The sequence below is a fragment of the Xenopus tropicalis genome, chromosome 6 (genome assembly GCF_000004195.4).
Source record: "Xenopus tropicalis strain Nigerian chromosome 6, UCB_Xtro_10.0, whole genome shotgun sequence".
Classification (NCBI taxonomy): domain Eukaryota; kingdom Metazoa; phylum Chordata; class Amphibia; order Anura; family Pipidae; genus Xenopus; species Xenopus tropicalis.
The window spans coordinates 154,413,004-154,430,461 of record NC_030682.2 but is presented as its reverse complement, the minus strand read 5'-3'; the positions used below and the strand labels follow the sequence as shown (position 1 = coordinate 154,430,461).

General features: G+C 55.2%; 1 protein-coding gene across 3 annotated transcripts in view; it reads right to left on the bottom strand.

Moving 5' to 3' along the window:
- wdr97 (WD repeat domain 97) overlaps window positions 1-17,458 on the bottom strand; it is a 115,386-nt gene that overhangs the window by 36,153 nt on the left and 61,775 nt on the right. For 2 of the 3 annotated variants that reach the window (XM_031904102.1, XM_031904103.1), the window contains exons 7-8: window positions 16,688-16,924; window positions 7,505-7,595 (exon numbers count right to left, since the gene is read on the bottom strand). In XM_031904102.1, the coding sequence (XP_031759962.1) occupies window positions 7,505-7,595; window positions 16,688-16,924 (328 nt within the window). The remainder of the gene's footprint in view (window positions 1-7,504; window positions 7,596-16,687; window positions 16,925-17,458) is intronic. The other variant, XM_031904104.1, reaches the window with a different exon arrangement.

Genomic DNA, 17,458 nt, shown 5'->3' with positions numbered 1-17,458 from the left:
CCCACGTTCCATCTCTGGGCTCCACGTTCCATCTCTGGGCTCACACTCGCCCACGTGCCATCTCTGGGCTCACACTCGCCCACGTGCCATCTGTGGGCTTACACTCGCCCACGTTCCATCTCTGGGCTCCACGTTCCATCTCTGGGCTCCCACTCGCCCACGTGCCATCTGTGGGCTCAAACTCGCCCACGTTCCATCTCTAGGGTCACACTCGCCAACGTTCCATCTGTGGGCTCACACTCGCCCACATTCCATCTCTGGGCTCACACTCGCCCACGTTCCATCTCTGGGCTCACACTCGCCCACGTGCCATCTGTGGGCTCACACTCGCCCACGTTCCATCTCTGGGCTCACACTCGCCCACGTTCTATCTCTGGGCTCACACTCGCCCACGTTCCATCTCTGGGCTCCCACTCGCCCACGTGCCATCTCTGGGCTCACACTCGCCCACGTTCCATCTCTGGGCTCACACTCGCCCACGTGCCATCTCTGGGCTCACACTCGCCCACGTTCCATCTCTAGGGTCACACTCGCCCACGTTCCATCTGTGGGCTCACACTCGGCCACGTGCCATCTGTGGGCTCCCATTCGCCCACGTGCCATCTCTGGGCTCACACTCGCCCACGTTCCACCTCTAGGGTCACACTCTCCCACGTTCCACCTCTAGGGTCACACTCTCCCACATTCCATCTGTGGGCTCCCACTCGCCCACGTTCCATCTGTGGGCTAACACTCGCCCACGTGCCATCTGTGGGCTCACACTCGCCCATGTGCCATCTCTGGGCTCACACTCGCCCATGTGCTATCTCTGGGCTCACACTCGCCCACGTGCCATCTCTGGGCTCACACTCGCCCACGTGCCATCTCTGGGCTCACACTCGCCCACGTTCCATCTCTGGGCTCACACTCACCCACGTGCCAGCTCTGGGCTCACACTCGCCCACGTTCCATCTCTGGGCTCACACTCGCCCACGTTCCATCTATGGGCTCACACTTGGCCACGTGCCATCTGTGGGCTCCCACTCGCCCACGTGCCATCTGTGGGCTCCCACTCGCCCACGTTCCATCTCTAGGGTCACACTCGCCCACGTTCTATCTCTGGGCTCCCACTCGCCCACGTGCCATCTGTGGGCTCACACTCACCCACATTCCATCTCTGGGCTCCCACTCGCCCACGTGCCATCTGTGGGCTCACACTCGCCCACGTTCCATCTCTAGGGTCACACTCGCCCACGTTCCATCTGTGGGCTCACACTCGCCCACGTTCCATCTGTGGGCTCACACTCGCCCACGTGCCATCTGTGGGCTCACACTCGCCCACGTTCCATCTCTGGGCTCCCACTCGCCCACGTGCCATCTCTGGGCTCACACTCGCCCACGTTCCATCTCTGGGCTCACACTCGCCCACGTGCCATCTCTGGGCTCACACTCGCCCACATTCCATCTCTGGGCTCACACTCGCCCACGTTCCATCTCTAGGGTCACACTCGCCCACGTTCCATCTCTGGGCTCACACTTGCCCACGTGCCATCCCTGGGCTCCCACTCGCCCACGTTCCATCTCTGGGCTCACACTCGCCCACGTGCAATCTCTGGGCTCACACTCGCCCACGTTCCATCTCTGGGCTCCCACTCGCCCAAGTGCCATCTCTGGGCTCACACTCGCCCACGTTCCATCTCTGGGCTCACACTCGCCCACGTGCCATCTCTGGGCTCACACTCGCCCACATTCCATCTCTGGGCTCACACTCGCCCACGTTCCATCTCTAGGGTCACACTCGCCCACGTGCCATCTCTGGGCTCAAACTCGCCCACGTGCCATCTCTGGGCTCACACTCGCCCACGTTCCATCTCTGGGCTCACACTTGCCCACGTGCCATCCCTGGGCTCCCACTCGCCCACGTTCCATCTCTGGGCTCACACTCGCCCACGTGCCATCTCTGGGCTCACACTCGCCCACGTGCCATCTCTGGGCTCACACTCGCCCACGTTCCATTTCTGGGCTCACACTCACCCACGTGCCATCTCTGGGCTCACACTCGCCCACGTTCCATCTCTGGGCTCACACTCGCCCACGTTCCATCTCTGGGCTCACACTCGCCCACGTTCCATCTCTGGGCTCACACTCGCCCACGTTCCATTCCTGGGCTCACACTCGCCCACGTTCCATCTGTGGGCTCACACTCGCCCACGTGCCATCTGTGGGCTCCCACTCGCCCACGTTCCATCTCTGGGCTCCCACTCGCCCACGTTCCATCTCTGGGCTCACACTCGCCCACGTTCCATCTCTGGGCTCACACTCGCCCACGTGCCATCTCTGGGCTCACACTCGCCCACGTGCCATCTGTGGGCTTACACTCGCCCACGTTCCATCTCTGGGCTCCACGTTCCATCTCTGGGCTCCCACTCGCCCACGTGCCATCTGTGGGCTCAAACTCGCCCACGTTCCATCTCTAGGGTCACACTCGCCAACGTTCCATCTCTGGGCTCCACGTTCCATCTCTGGGCTCCCACTCGCCCACGTGCCATCTGTGGGCTCACACTCGCCCACATTCCATCTCTGGGCTCACACTCGCCCACGTTCCATCTCTGGGCTCACACTCGCCCACGTTCAATCCCTGGGCTACCACTCGCCCACGTTCCATCTCTGGGCTCCCACTCGCCCACGTGCCATCTCTGGGCTCACACTCGCCCACGTTCCATCTCTGGGCTCACACTCGCCCACGTTCTATCTCTGGGCTCACACTCGCCCAAGTTCCATCTCTGGGCTCCCACTCGCCCACGTGCCATCTGTGGGCTCACACTCGCCCACGTTCCATCTCTGGGCTCACACTCGCCCACGTTCTATCTCTGGGCTCCCACTCGCCCACGTTCCATCTCTGGGCTCCCACTCGCCCACGTGCCATCTCTGGGCTCACACTCGCCCACGTTCCATCTCTGGGCTCACACTCGCCCACGTGCCATCTCTGGGCTCACACTCGCCCACGTTCCATCTCTAGGGTCACACTCGCCCACGTTCCATCTGTGGGCTCACACTCGGCCACGTGCCATCTGTGGGCTCCCATTCGCCCACGTTCCACCTCTAGGGTCACACTCTCCCACGTTCCATCTGTGGGCTCCCACTCGCCCACGTTCCATCTGTGGGCTCCCACTCGCCCACGTGCCATCTGTGGGCTCACACTCGCCCATGTGCCATCTCTGGGCTCACACTCGCCCATGTGCTATCTCTGGGCTCACACTCGCCCACGTGCCATCTCTGGGCTCACACTCGCCCACGTGCCATCTCTGGGCTCACACTCGCCCACGTTCCATTTCTGGGCTCACACTCACCCACGTGCCAGCTCTGGGCTCACACTCGCCCACGTTCCATCTCTGGGCTCACACTCGCCCACGTTCCATCTCTGGGCTCACACTCGCCCACGTTCCATTCCTGGGCTCACACTCGCCCACGTTCCATCTCTGGGCTCACACTCGCCCACGTTCCATCTCTGGGCTCACACTCGCCCACGTGCCATCTCTGGGCTCCCACTCGCCCACGTGCCATCTGTGGGCTCACACTCCCCACGTTCCATCTCTAGGGTCACACTCGCCCACGTTCCATCTCTGGGCTCACACTCGCCCACGTGCCATCTGTGGGCTCACACTCGCCCACGTTCCATCTATGGGCTCACACTTGGCCACGTGCCATCTGTGGGCTCCCACTCGCCCACGTGCCATCTGTGGGCTCACACTCGCCCACGTTCCATCTCTAGGGTCACACTCGCCCACGTTCCATCTCTGGGCTCCCACTCGCCCACGTGCCATCTGTGGGCTCACACTCGCCCACGTTCCATCTATGGGCTCACACTTGGCCACGTGCCATCTGTGGGCTCCCACTCGCCCACGTGCCATCTGTGGGCTCACACTCGCCCACGTTCCATCTCTAGGGTCACACTCGCCCACGTTCCATCTCTGGGCTCCCACTCGCCCACGTGCCATCTGTGGGCTCACACTCACCCACATTCCATCTCTGGGCTCCCACTCGCCCACGTGCCATCTGTGGGCTCACACTCGCCCACGTTCCATCTCTAGGGTCACACTCGCCCACGTTCCATCTGTGGGCTCACACTCGCCCACGTTCCATCTGTGGGCTCACACTCGCCCACGTGCCATCTGTGGGCTCACACTCGCCCACGTTCCATCTCTGGGCTCCCACTCGCCCACGTGCCATCTCTGGGCTCACACTCGCCCACGTGCCATCTCTGGGCTCACACTCGCCCACGTGCCATCTCTGGGCTCACACTCGCCCACATTCCATCTCTGGGCTCACACTCGCCCACGTTCCATCTCTAGGGTCACACTCGCCCACGTGCCATCTCTGGGCTCAAACTCGCCCACGTGCCATCTCTGGGCTCACACTCGCCCACGTTCCATCTCTGGGCTCACACTCGCCCACGTGCCATCCCTGGGCTCCCACTCGCCCACGTTCCATCTCTGGGCTCACACTCGCCCACGTGCAATCTGTGGGCTCACACTCGCCCACGTTCCATCTCTGGGCTCACACTTGCCCACGTGCCATCCCTGGGCTCACACTCGCCCACATGCCATCTGTGGGCTCACACTCGCCCACGTTCCATCTCTGGGCTCACACTCGCCCACATTCCATCTCTGGGCTCACACTCGCCCACGTTCCATCTCTGGGCTCACACTCGCCCACGTTCAATCTCTGGGCTCACACTCGCCCACGTTCCATCTCTGGGCTCACACTCACCCACGTTCCATCACTAGGGTCACACTCGCCCACGTTCCATCTGTGGGCTCACACTCGCCCACGTTCCATCTGTGGGCTCACACTCGCCCACGTGCCATCTGTGGGCTCACACTCGCCCACGTTCCATCTCTGGGCTCACACTCGCCCACGTTCCATCTCTGGGCTCACACTCGCCCACGTTCCATCTCTGGGCTCACACTCGCCCACGTTCCATCTCTGGGCTCACACTCGCCCACGTTCCATCTCTGGGCTCACACTCGCCCACGTTCCATCTCTGGGCTCACACTCGCCCACGTTCCATCTCTGGGCTCACACTCGCCCACGTGCCATCTCTGGGCTCACACTCGCCCACGTTCCATCTCTAGGGTCACACTCGGCCACGTTCCATCTATGGGCTCACACTCGCCCACGTTCCATCTCTGGGCTCACACTCGCCCACGTTCCATCTCTGGGCTCACACTCGCCCACGTTCCATCTCTAGGGTCACATTCGCCTACGTTCAATCTGTGGGCTCCCACTCGCCCACGTGCCATCTGTGGGCTCACACTCGCCCACGTTCCATCTCTAGGGTCACACTCGCCCACGTTCCATCTCTGGGCTCCCACTCGCCCACGTGCCATCTGTGGGCTCACACTCGCCCACATTCCATCTCTGGGCTCCCACTCGCCCGCGTGCCATCTGTGGGCTCACACTCGCCCACGTTCCATCTCTAGGGTCACACTCGCCCACGTTCCATCTGTGGGCTCACACTCGCCCACGTTCCATCTGTGGGCTCACACTCGCCCACGTGCCATCTGTGGGCTCACACTCGCCCACGTTCCATCTCTGGGCTCCCACTCGCCCAAGTGCCATCTCTGGGCTCACACTCGCCCACGTTCCATCTCTGGGCTCACACTCGCCCACGTGCCATCTCTGGGCTCACACTCGCCCACGTTCCATCTCTGGGCTCACACTCGCCCACGTTCCATCTCTAGGGTCACACTCGCCCACGTGCCATCTCTGGGCTCACACTCGCCCACGTGCCATCTCTGGGCTCCCACTCGCCCATGTGCCATCTCTGGGCTCCCACTCGCCCACGTTCCATCTCTGGGCTCACACTCGCCCACGTTCCTTCTCTAGGGTCACACTCGCCCACGTTCCATCTCTGGGCTCCCACTCGCCCACGTTCCATCTCTGGGCTCCCACTCGCCCACGTTCCATCTCTGGGCTCCCACTCGCCCACGTTCCATCTCTGGGCTCACACTCGCCCACGTTCAATCTCTGGGCTCACACTCGCCCACGTTCAATCTCTGGGCTCACACTCGCCCACGTGCCATCTCTGGGCTCACACTCGCCCACGTTCCATCTCTAGGGTCACACTCGGCCACGTTCCATCTATGGGCTCACACACGGCCACGTGCCATCTGTGGGCTCCCACTCGCCCACGTGCCATCTGTGGGCTCACACTCGCCCACGTAACATCTCTAGGGTCACACTCGCCCACGTTCCATCTCTGGGCTCCCACTCGCCCACGTTCCATCTGTGGGCTCACACTCGCCCACATTCCATCTCTGGGCTCCCACTCGCCCACGTGCCATCTGTGGGCTCACACTCGTCCACGTTCCATCTCTAGGGTCACACTCGCCCACGTTCCATCTGTGGGCTCACACTCGCCCACGTTCCATCTGTGGGCTCATACTCGCCCACGTGCCATCTGTGGGCTCACACTCGCCCACGTTCCATCTCTGGGCTCACACTCGCCCACGTTCCATCTCTGGGCTCACACTCGCCCACGTGCCATCTCTGGGCTCACACTCGCCCACGTTCCATCTCTGGGCTCACACTCGCCCACGTTCCATCTCTAGGGTCACACTCGCCCACGTTCCATCTCTGGGCTCCCACTCGCCCACGTTCAATCTCTGGGCTCACACTCGCCCACGTGCCATCTCTGGGCTCCCACTCGCCCACGTTCCATCTCTGGGCTCCCACTCGCCCACGTTCCATCTCTGGGCTCCCACTCGCCCACGTTCCATCTCTGGGCTCACACTCGCCCACATTCCATCTCTGGGCTCACACTCGCCCACGTTCCATCTCTGGGCTCACACTCGCCCACGTGCCATCTGTGGGCTCACACTCGCCCACGTTCCATCTCTGGCTCCCACTCGCCCACGTTCTATCTCTGGGCTCACACTCGCCCACGTGCCATCTGTGGGCTCACACTCGCCCACATTCCATCTCTAGGATCACACTCGCCCACGTTCCATCTCTGGGCTCCCACTTGCCCACGTTCCATCTCTGGGCTCGCCCACGTTCCATCTCTGGGCTCACACTCGCCCACGTTCCATCTCTGGGCTCACACTCGCCCACGTTCCATCTCTGGGCTCACACTCGCCCACGTGCCATCTCTGGGCTCACACTCCCCCACGTTCCATGTCTAGGGTCACACTCGCCCACGTTCCATCTCTGGGCTCCCACTCGCCCACGTTCCATCTCTGGGCTCCCACTCGCCCACATGCCATCTCTGGGCTCCCACTCGTCCACGTTCCATCTCTAGGGTCACACTCACCCACGTTCCATCTCTGGGCTCCCACTCGCCCACGTTCCATATCTAGGGTCACACTCGCCCAAGTGCCACCTCAAGGGTCACACACTGGCAGTTTCCTTATGAAGAAACATACAGCCGCCTATACAAAGACAACTGTGGGTGGAACCAGCGGTATTTCTCAGTGGGGCGGTACCTCAGGGCTGTAGGGAGGAGCCTGGGGACATCTCGTACCTAAGGAGCTGGTTGTGTTCGTTCCAGATGTGAATTTTCTTGTCCTTCCCAGAGGAGGCAACTAGGCCCAGGGTGGGGCAGGAACACAGACCTATAGCCCAAAGGGAAAGGAACAGTATGAGCCATGTTTCCCTTTATGTGTCCATCCAACATCCTGTTCCTCCCCCCCCCCCAACCGCTTCCTGTGCCCCTGGTTCTACCCATAATCCTTTCATCACCAAGAATTAGTAGAACCCATAATAGCATGGCCGCCTTGTCTTTGCTAAGATTCTGGCCCCAAGTTGCCTCGTTGGGGTGGGGGGACATAAGGGCAGTCTGACAGTGCTATAGGGGCTAGGGGCTATGGGTATACGTATTTGGCAGCCATTTTGTGCCTTTCGATGCATGGTGGTGGGACTGAGCAAGGGGCACTGCAGGAACAACACCCAGTTTAGCTCTTCTTCCTGCATTTGATATAAATGTCCCTAATGAGCTGCCATACTCAGGGGGCACCAGGCTTGGGGGCTGCGGTTCATTACAAGATCATGTGGCTCCGGGAGGTGCAGCTGGGTGCTGCAGAATGAGTAGGGGTGAGTAGGAGTGAGTAGGAGTAAGTAGGGTGAGTAGGAGTGAGTAGGAGTAAGTAGGAGTAAGTAGGGTGAGTAGGAGTGAGTAGGAGTAAGTAGGGTGAGTAGAGTGAGTAGGATAAGTAGGAGTGAGTAGGGGTGAGTAGGAGTGAGTAGGAGTAAGTGGGGGGGGCGTGGCTTGGCGCTGAATGTGAACAGTCGCACCTAAAGACTGCTCCGTGTCCCGGTCCTCATAATCCTGCAAGCAAGCGCACCTAAACCTACACAACGGAATTCAAGGGACATACCGAAGAGCCCTTACCCCCGAGAGTGCTGATGGGGCAAAACAAAGCCCAGAAAAGGGCTTCGGAAGCCGCAGCGAGACTCGAAAAGTTCTCCCGCGAAACACGGCACACCCAAGATGGCGGCGAGGAGAGCGTGACACAGCCACCACCGCAGCGGCAGATGAGAGGAGAACCCTGCACTCAGCAGGGGGACCCCCAAACCTCCTCAGCAACCTCGCCAACTGAACCCACCTTAGCGGATCTACTCGCAGAAATCCGGGCCTCCAAGGAATCCTGTACTTCCCTCATATGCTCCAAAACTGACGAGATAAAAGTCGAGCTATCTATAATAAAGCAGGACTTCCAGAAGCTGCGGGAAAGAACAACGCTTTTAGAACGACGAGTGAGCTCCCTAGAGGATGTTGCTAATCCTATGCCGGACCGACTGCAACAGCTACACCAATCCGTTAACACATGCGCAGCCAAGTCCGACGACCTCGAAAACAGGCTACGCAGGAACAATCTGCGGTTCCTCGGCTTCCCAGAACGCTCGGAAGGCAACTCGCCCGAAAAGTTCATCGAAACCTGGCTGATAGAGCAATTTGGCAGGGAATCGTTTTCCACAGCGTTTGCAGTTGAGCGCGCACACCGCATACCCACCAAGGCCCCAATCCCGGGGGCACCAGCCAGACCACTAATAGCCCGATTGCTAAATGCGAGGGACAGAGACTCCACACTATCGCTGGCCCGCAAAAAAGAGCAGCTAACCTTTCAGGATGCCAAGATATCAATTTTCGGGGACTTCTCCGCGGAAATCCAAAAGCAGAGGGCCCGGTTCCTGGAAAGTAAAAGACGCCTACGAGAGATGGGCCTCCAATACGCCATGCTGTACCCAGCCCGACTACGAGTAATCGAGAACGGGACCACACATTTTTTCACCAACCTGCAGGATCTCTGCAGCTGGATCGATGCCAGGAAGAACCGCTAAGGGACCCGGCCCCACACTGGACCTGCAAGACGGGGAGGTCTTTCATTACCGACACAGTTTTTCCCAGCATATAGGACACTGGACAACCCCCAGGTCGTATAATAATATGATGTGCTATGTTTGCTAGTATGTTCCCCCCAAATAATTAATACTTAATTGGTGGTTAAGCACCAGCACTAGGACCGGGACTGAGCGCACAATACAAACAAACTACCCCAACACCACCCCCCAGGCCTCCCACGGGGTGATAAGTAATATAACCCTTCTCACGGCCAGAAGGCCAAGCGCTAAGTTAGCGCCCTAATGGTACTTACAATGATGTTTCAAGGTATACGGGAACAAATCTGCCAGGAGTTGGGGATCTGTGCAGATGGGGAGGGGGGTCAGGGAATGTTACAAGGGTTTTGTTATTCAGTTATAAGCAGGGCTAAATTCAGGTATCATAACATTGACACGCACATCCAGGTTCCAAATATGTATGCATTGATGCCCCATACTACCAGAGGCTCCCTGAAAGATCTACCTAGATCTCCCAATGGTTAAACTGCTTAGTTGGAACGTGAGGGGCCTCAATGATCAAATTAAGCGCAGATTGGTGCTTGACTTCTTGAAAAAATCGGGGGCCAACATACTCCTGTTACAGGAAACCCACCTCCAGGGGGGTAGAACGATGGCCCTCAAAAGACCATGGGTGGGCTGGCACTACCATGCGGAACTCTCATCACACTCCTCCGGGGTAGCTATTCTTATCACTTGCAATACCCCCTTTAGGCTGGGTACGGTAATACGGGACCCCAAGGGCAGGTATATCTTTCTGCACGGCTATCTGCAAGCCCAGGAGGTGGTGATTGCCAATATCTATATCCCACCCCCGTACCAAGACACATGCCTAATCCACCTGGTCAGTTTCATAGCGAAATTCCCACATGCGGCAATAATTGCGATGGGGGATTTCAATACCCTAATAAACCCGGTCTTAGATAGGCAAAGAAGGGGCAACTCCACAGCGCAGGAAGCCAGCAGCAATTTACGCACCCTAGCAGACACGGCGGGCCTGACTGAGGTATGGAGGCATTTGCATCCTAATACTCGCCAGTACTCATGTTACTCCCAATCCCATACAGTGTTATCCAGAATCGATCTGGCGTTTGTCAACCGGGAAGCACTCCCTAGGGTAGGTGCAGCTAAGTACTTAGCTAGGGGCATCTCAGATCATGCCCCTCTGGAGATTCACTTTAGGAATGCAGACCAAACTAGGAAACCGAGGTGGTCACTGAACCCAGCCTGGCTGGGAATTCTAGATAACTTCCAACAGATAGAAGCTGCTACTAGGGAATATATCTCACTCAATGAGCACACGGTGGGCACACTAACCTTCTGGGACGCACTAAAAGCAAACCTTAGGGGCCTCTTCAATGATGAAATAACAGCCTTTAAAAGGCAGTCCAGAAATGCACAACATCAACTAGAATTTGATATCCTGGAATTAGAGGCAGAGGTGGCAGCCACCCCGCTCCCGGGCATATTCAGGCAGCTGGAAAAAGCCCAGGAAAGCTATGCAAAATACATGAGGGACAAAGCGCTTGCCCAGTACTCCTTTATGAAACTGAATGTTATGGAGTATGGGGAAAGGGCAGGGAAAATGTTAGCCCATCTAGTAAGAACACAGTCCACTCCCAACGCAATCACGTTACTAAAAACAGACCAGGGCTCCCTAACGACAGACGCTAGGGTAATCCAGCAGGAGCTAACTAAGTTTTACTCGAATCTATATACGTCCACTTTGGACGGAGCGGACATCAGCAAAGTAGATGCCTTTCTAGACCCCCTGGTACTGCCGCAACTCAGCCCAGATTACAAGGCATTCTTAGAGGAGGAGGTCTCATTGATAGAAGTGCAGGAGGCTATAGACTCCTTCCCGAATGGCAAGGCGGCGGGGGCAGATGGCCTCCCTGTTGAACTTTACAAAAGGCATGCAAAAACGCTGGCACCCGTGCTATTAAAGACCTATAACGAAGCTCACAGGGAAGGTCAGTTGCCCCAATCTATGTACCAAGCAGCCATAGTGCTGCTACCCAAGGCGGGCAAAGACCCCACTCTGCCTGAATCATACCGGCCTATATCCCTACTAACAGCCGATGTAAAAATCCTGGCCAAACTGCTGGCTAACCGGCTTAAGAAAATAATAGGCAGCATAATTGCTGACGATCAGTTAGGGTTCATGCCGGGTAAAACGACAGCCATGAATATCCGGAGGTTGTTTCTGAACCTAACAACAGCCCATGCTAACTCAGGAGAGAGGGCCATAGCCGCCTTGGATATTGCAAAGGCCTTTGACACGGTCGAATGGCCCTATCTGTGGAAGGCCCTAGACAAATTTGGGTTCGGTACGAAATTTGTAAACCTAGTCAAACTACTTTACAAGTCGCCCACCGCTTTCCTTAGAGTAGGTACAGATGAGGCACCCCCATTTAGCCTCACCAGGGGCACTCTCCAGGGATGCCCCCTGTCACCACTTTTATTTGCGATTGCAATTGAGCCATTCGCGGCGGCAGTCAGACAGCATCCCAACATAGTGGGCTGGATATCCCAAACCCGCACTGACAAACTCCAACTATATGCGGATGATACTTTAATATATCTAGGGGACAGGGGACAATCCTTAAGTGCATTGATAGAGCTCACGGAGGCATTTGGAACAGTTTCAGGGTTAAAAGTCAGCCAGGCCAAATCTCTGTTATTTCCAGTGGACCCACAACAGAGGGGGCCCAGATCTGTGCCTAGTCCCTTACCGATTGCAAACCAATTCACATACCTAGGTGTAGAGATAGCACTCCCCATAACGACATACTACGACCTAAATCTGGGCCCCATGCTAGGATGGATAGACACCAAGTTCGCCGCATGGGGCAACTTGCCAATAGGGCCTGCAGGCCGCATACAACTTATCAAAATGTTTGTTCAACCAAAAATTATGTACGCCCTATGGCACACGCCTACGGCCCCTCCAAAAACTTTTTTCAGTAAACTAGACACAACCATGAGGTCTTTCATATGGGGAAAGGGCCGCTCACGACTAAGCCTACCACACCTAAAGAGGGCAAAAACAGGGGGTGGAATGGCCCTCCCCGACTTCAGGGTCCTATACTTGGCGGCGCAACTGTCACACTTGAGCCCACTAACCCCTGAGGGCCCCTGCTCTGCCCTTTACAGCTCATGGCAGGAGTTACTACCCCCATATATAGCTTCATGGCAAGCCGTGCTGGTCCAATCATCAACACCCCCCCACAACTTACTGGTAGCAGCGGTACGACGGGCATATGTAGATGCCCGAAAAACTGCTGGGGCTTGCACAATCGACCCTGCCACCCTCCTTTGGGGCAATAAAGTGTTGGGCAACCTGGCAGGATCTCCCCCCCCCAGGCAGTGGTTAGAGGCAGGCCTCACCTCCATTCAGGATGTGTGGGACATGGGGGTGACAGCCCCATTCGCATTCCTAAGGCAGCATCGCTCCCTTCCAGCTTCCCAATGGTTACTGTATCACAGGGTGCATACCACCCTTAAACGCCTGCACAAAAGGTCCCTTCTGGCCACCCTTGAAGACCCACTTCTATCACTTATAAAATCGGGTCATAAAAAGTGTAAAATCTCTACCATATACAAATATATTATGGATGCGAGGCAAAAACTGACTAACATGAAATGCAGGGAATCCTGGGAGGAGGACCTAGGTCCTATACTGGATGATCAATGGAAGGAGGTGCTGGCCTCCCCAAAAACTGTGTCCATTAACTGTAGGCATGAGATGTTGCAGCTCTACCTTATCCACCGGGCCTACTACACCCCTGCGAAACTGCATAAAATTTACCCAGAATCCTCCCCGCTATGCCTCAGATGCCAGGCGGAGACTGGAACCCTCTTGCACACTCTCTGGTCCTGCCCAATGCTAACTACCTACTGGGCCTCGATCCTTAACAAGCTGAATGCGGTGATAGACTCAGATATCACCCCGTCCCCAAAAGTATGCATCTTGGGCATAACCTCCAGCTTAGAGTTAAACCAAGGTCAAAAAACTCTTATAACTAAGGCGTTATTCCAAGCCCGCAGACAACTAACCCTAAACTGGAAAGGGCAGACAGCCCCGTCCTATGACTCATGGCTGAGGGCCATGAACGAGGTATGTCTGCAAGAAAAGCATTCTCTATGCAGGAAAGGGAAAAATGCCACCTATACCAATATCTGGGGGAGCTGGGAAACACACACTGCCCAACAAAGCTAAATAAAACAGAGGTATAACTGTGCTGAACCACAGGGTACCAGGGTAACCCAAGTACTCCCTACGCTGCAAACCCAGTAGGTTACCCCATGAACCAGAGGGAACGACCAATCTCTACACTGTTGTATCCAAGGCGAGTACTACTTGGAAAAACTAATTGTCACTATCTCATGAATGTGTAAATGTAAGTTGAACCGTGATGTCACATATGTATGATATATTGCCTGTATTAATGCCAATGCTTTGTTTTCAATAAAAACTTGTTGGAAAAAAAAAAAAGAGTAGGAGTAAGTAGGGTGAGTTGAGTGAGTAGGATAAGTAGGAGTGGGTAGGGTAAGTAGGAGTGTGTAGGTGAGTAGAGTGAGTAGGATAAATAGGAGTGAGTAGGAGTGAGTAGGAGTAAGTAGGGTGAGTAGAGTGAGTAGGATAAGTAGGAGTGAGTAGGGTAAGTAGGAGTGTGTAGGTGAGTAGAAGTGAGTAGGAGTAAGTAGGGTGAGTAGAGTGAGTAGGATAAGTAGGAGTGAGTAGGGTAAGTAGGAGTGTGTAGGTGAGTAGAGTGAGTAGGATAAGTAGGAGTGAGTATGGGTGAGTAGGAGTGAGTAGGAGTAAGTAGGGTGAGTAGAGTGAGTAGGATAAGTAGGAGTGAGTAGGAGTAAGTAGGGTGAGTAGAGTGAGTAGGATAAGTAGGAGTGAGTAGGGTAAGTAGGAGTGTGTAGGTGAGTAGGGGTGAGTAGAAGTGAGTAGGAGTAAGTAGGGTGAGTAGAGTGAGTAGGATAAGTAGGAGTGAGTAGGGTAAATAGGAGTGTGTAGGTGAGTAGAGTGAGTAGGATAAGTAGGAGTGAGTAGGGTAAGTAGGAGTGTGTAGGTGAGTAGAGTGAGTAGGATAAGTAGGAGTGAGTATGGGTGAGTAGGAGTGAGTAGGAGTAAGTAGGGTGAGTAGAGTGAGTAGGATAAGTAGGAGTGAGTAGGGTAAGTAGGAGTGTGTAGGTGAATAGAGTGGGTAGGATAAGTAGGAGTGAGTAGGGGTGAGTAGGAGTAAGTAGGGTGAGTAGAGTGAGTAGGATAAGTAGGAGTGAGTAGGGTAAGTAGGAGTGTGTAGGTGAGTAGAGTGAGTAGGATAAGTAGGAGTGAGTAGGGTAAGTAGGAGTGTGTAGGTGAGTAGAGTGAGTAGGATAAGTAGGAGTGAGTAGGGGTGAGTAGGAGTGAGTAGGTGAGTAGAGTGAGTAGGATAAGTAGGAGTGAGTAGGGGTGAGTAGGAGTAAGTAGGGTGAGTAGAGTGAGTAGGATAAGTAAGGTAAGTAGGAGTGTGTAGGTGAATAGAGTGGGTAGGATAAGTAGGAGTAAGTAGGGGTGAGTAGGAGTGAGTAGGAGTAAGTAGGGTGAGTAGAGTGAGTAGGATAAGTAGGAGTGAGTAGGGTAAGTAGGAGTGTGTAGGTGAGTAGAGTGAGTAGGATAAGTAGGAGTGAGTATGGGTGAGTAGGAGTGAGTAGGAGTGAGTAGGAGTAAGTAGGGTGAGTAGAGTGAGTAGGATAAGTAGGAGTGAGTAGGAGTGAGTAGGAGTAAGTAGGGTGAGTAGAGTGAGTAGGATAAGTAGGAGTGAGTAGGGTAAGTAGGAGTGTGTAGGTGAGTAGGGGTGAGTAGAAGTGAGTAGGAGTAAGTAGGGTGAGTAGAGTGAGTAGGATAAGTAGGAGTGAGTAGGGTAAATAGGAGTGTGTAGGTGAGTAGAGTGAGTAGGATAAGTAGGAGTGAGTAGGGTAAGTAGGAGTGTGTAGGTGAGTAGAGTGAGTAGGATAAGTAGGAGTGAGTATGGGTGAGTAGGAGTAAGTAGGGTGAGTAGAGTGAGTAGGATAAGTAGGAGTGAGTAGGGTAAGTAGGAGTGTGTAGGTGAATAGAGTGGGTAGGATAAGTAGGAGTGAGTAGGGGTGAGTAGGAGTAAGTAGGGTGAGTAGAGTGAGTAGGATAAGTAGGAGTGAGTAGGGTAAGTAGGAGTGTGTAGGTGAGTAGAGTGAGTAGGATAAGTAGGAGTGAGTAGGGTAAGTAGGAGTGTGTAGGTGAGTAGAGTGAGTAGGATAAGTAGGAGTGAGTAGGGGTGAGTAGGAGTGAGTAGGTGAGTAGAGTGAGTAGGATAAGTAGGAGTGAGTAGGGGTGAGTAGGAGTAAGTAGGGTGAGTAGAGTGAGTAGGATAAGTAAGGTAAGTAGGAGTGTGTAGGTGAATAGAGTGGGTAGGATAAGTAGGAGTAAGTAGGGGTGAGTAGGAGTGAGTAGGAGTAAGTAGGGTGAGTAGAGTGAGTAGGATAAGTAGGAGTGAGTAGGGTAAGTAGGAGTGTGTAGGTGAGTAGAGTGAGTAGGATAAGTAGGAGTGAGTAGGGGTGAGTAGGAGTGAGTAGGAGTAAGTAGGGTGAGTAGAGTGAGTAGGATAAGTAGGAGTGAGTAGGGTAAGTAGGAGTGTGTAGGTGAGTAGAGTGAGAAGGATAAGTAGGAGTGAGTAGGGTAAGTAGGAGTGTGTAGGTGAGTAGAGTGAGTAGGATAAGTAGGAGTGAGTAGGGTAAGTAGGAGTGTGTAGGTGAGTAGAGTGAGTAGGATAAGTAGGAGTGAGTAGGGTAAGTAGGAGTGTGTAGGTGAGTAGAGTGAGTAGGATAAGTAGGAGTGAGTAGGGGTGAGTAGGAGTGAGTAGGAGTAAGTAGGGTGAGTAGAGTGAGTAGGATAAGTAGGAGTGAGTAGGGTAAGTAGGAGTGTGTAGGTGAGTAGAGTGAGAAGGATAAGTAGGAGTGAGTAGGGTAAGTAGGAGTAAGTAGGGTGAGTAGAGTGAGTAGGATAAGTAGGAGTGAGTAGGGTAAGTAGGAGTGTGTAGGTGAGTAGAGTGAGTAGGATAAGTAGGAGTGAGTAGGGTAAGTAGGAGTGTGTAGGTGAGTAGAGTGAGTAGGATAAGTAGGAGTGAGTAGGGGTGAGTAGGAGTGAGTAGGAGTAAGTAGGGTGAGTAGAGTGAGTAGGATAAGTAGGAGTGAGTAGGGTAAGTAGGAGTGTGTAGGTGAGTAGAGTGAGAAGGATAAGTAGGAGTAAGTAGGGGTGAGTAGAGAGCTGTGAGACAACCTGTGATCTGTTGCTGATGGTCCTGGGCTGGCGAGTGGTCCCTGCGGGTGGCGCTATGGAGACAGTACTGCACTAAGCTGGAGCTGCCACTTGATTGGTTGTGGAAGGAAACAAAAAGCTGAGAGCCAATCATGCACATTCTCTCTATTGGGCGGGAACAGAGAAAGCTCATGTGGGGGCTGAGGCCCCCCTCGCTGTGAGGGAACATTCGCCAGATCCGAATTGTCCAATCCGAGCCTGAAACAGAGGGACAAACCGTGGCAATACGGGGCCCCTTTAGCAGTAAATACAGGGCAATATGGGGCCCCTTTAGCAGTCCCCCCCACTGTCTGACTACTGCACCCCCACTGTCTGACTACTGCTCCCCCCACTCTCTGACTACTGCACCTCCACTGTCCGACTACTGCACCTCCACTGTCCGACTCCTGCACCCCCACTGTCCGACTCCTGCACCCCCACTGTCCGACTCCTGCACCCCCCACTGTCCGACTCCTGCACCCCCCACTGTCTGACTACTGCTCCCCCCACTGTCTGACTACTGCTCCTCCCACTGTCTGACTACTGCTCCCCCACTGTCTGACTACTGCATCCCCCACTGTCTGACTACTGCTCCCCCCACTGTCTGACTACTGCTGCCCCACTCTCTGACTACTGCACCCCCACTGTCTGACTACTGCTCCCCCACTGTCTTACTGCACCCCCCACTGTCTGACTACTGCACCCCCCACTGTCTGACTACTGCTCCCCCCACTGTCTGACTACTGCACCCTC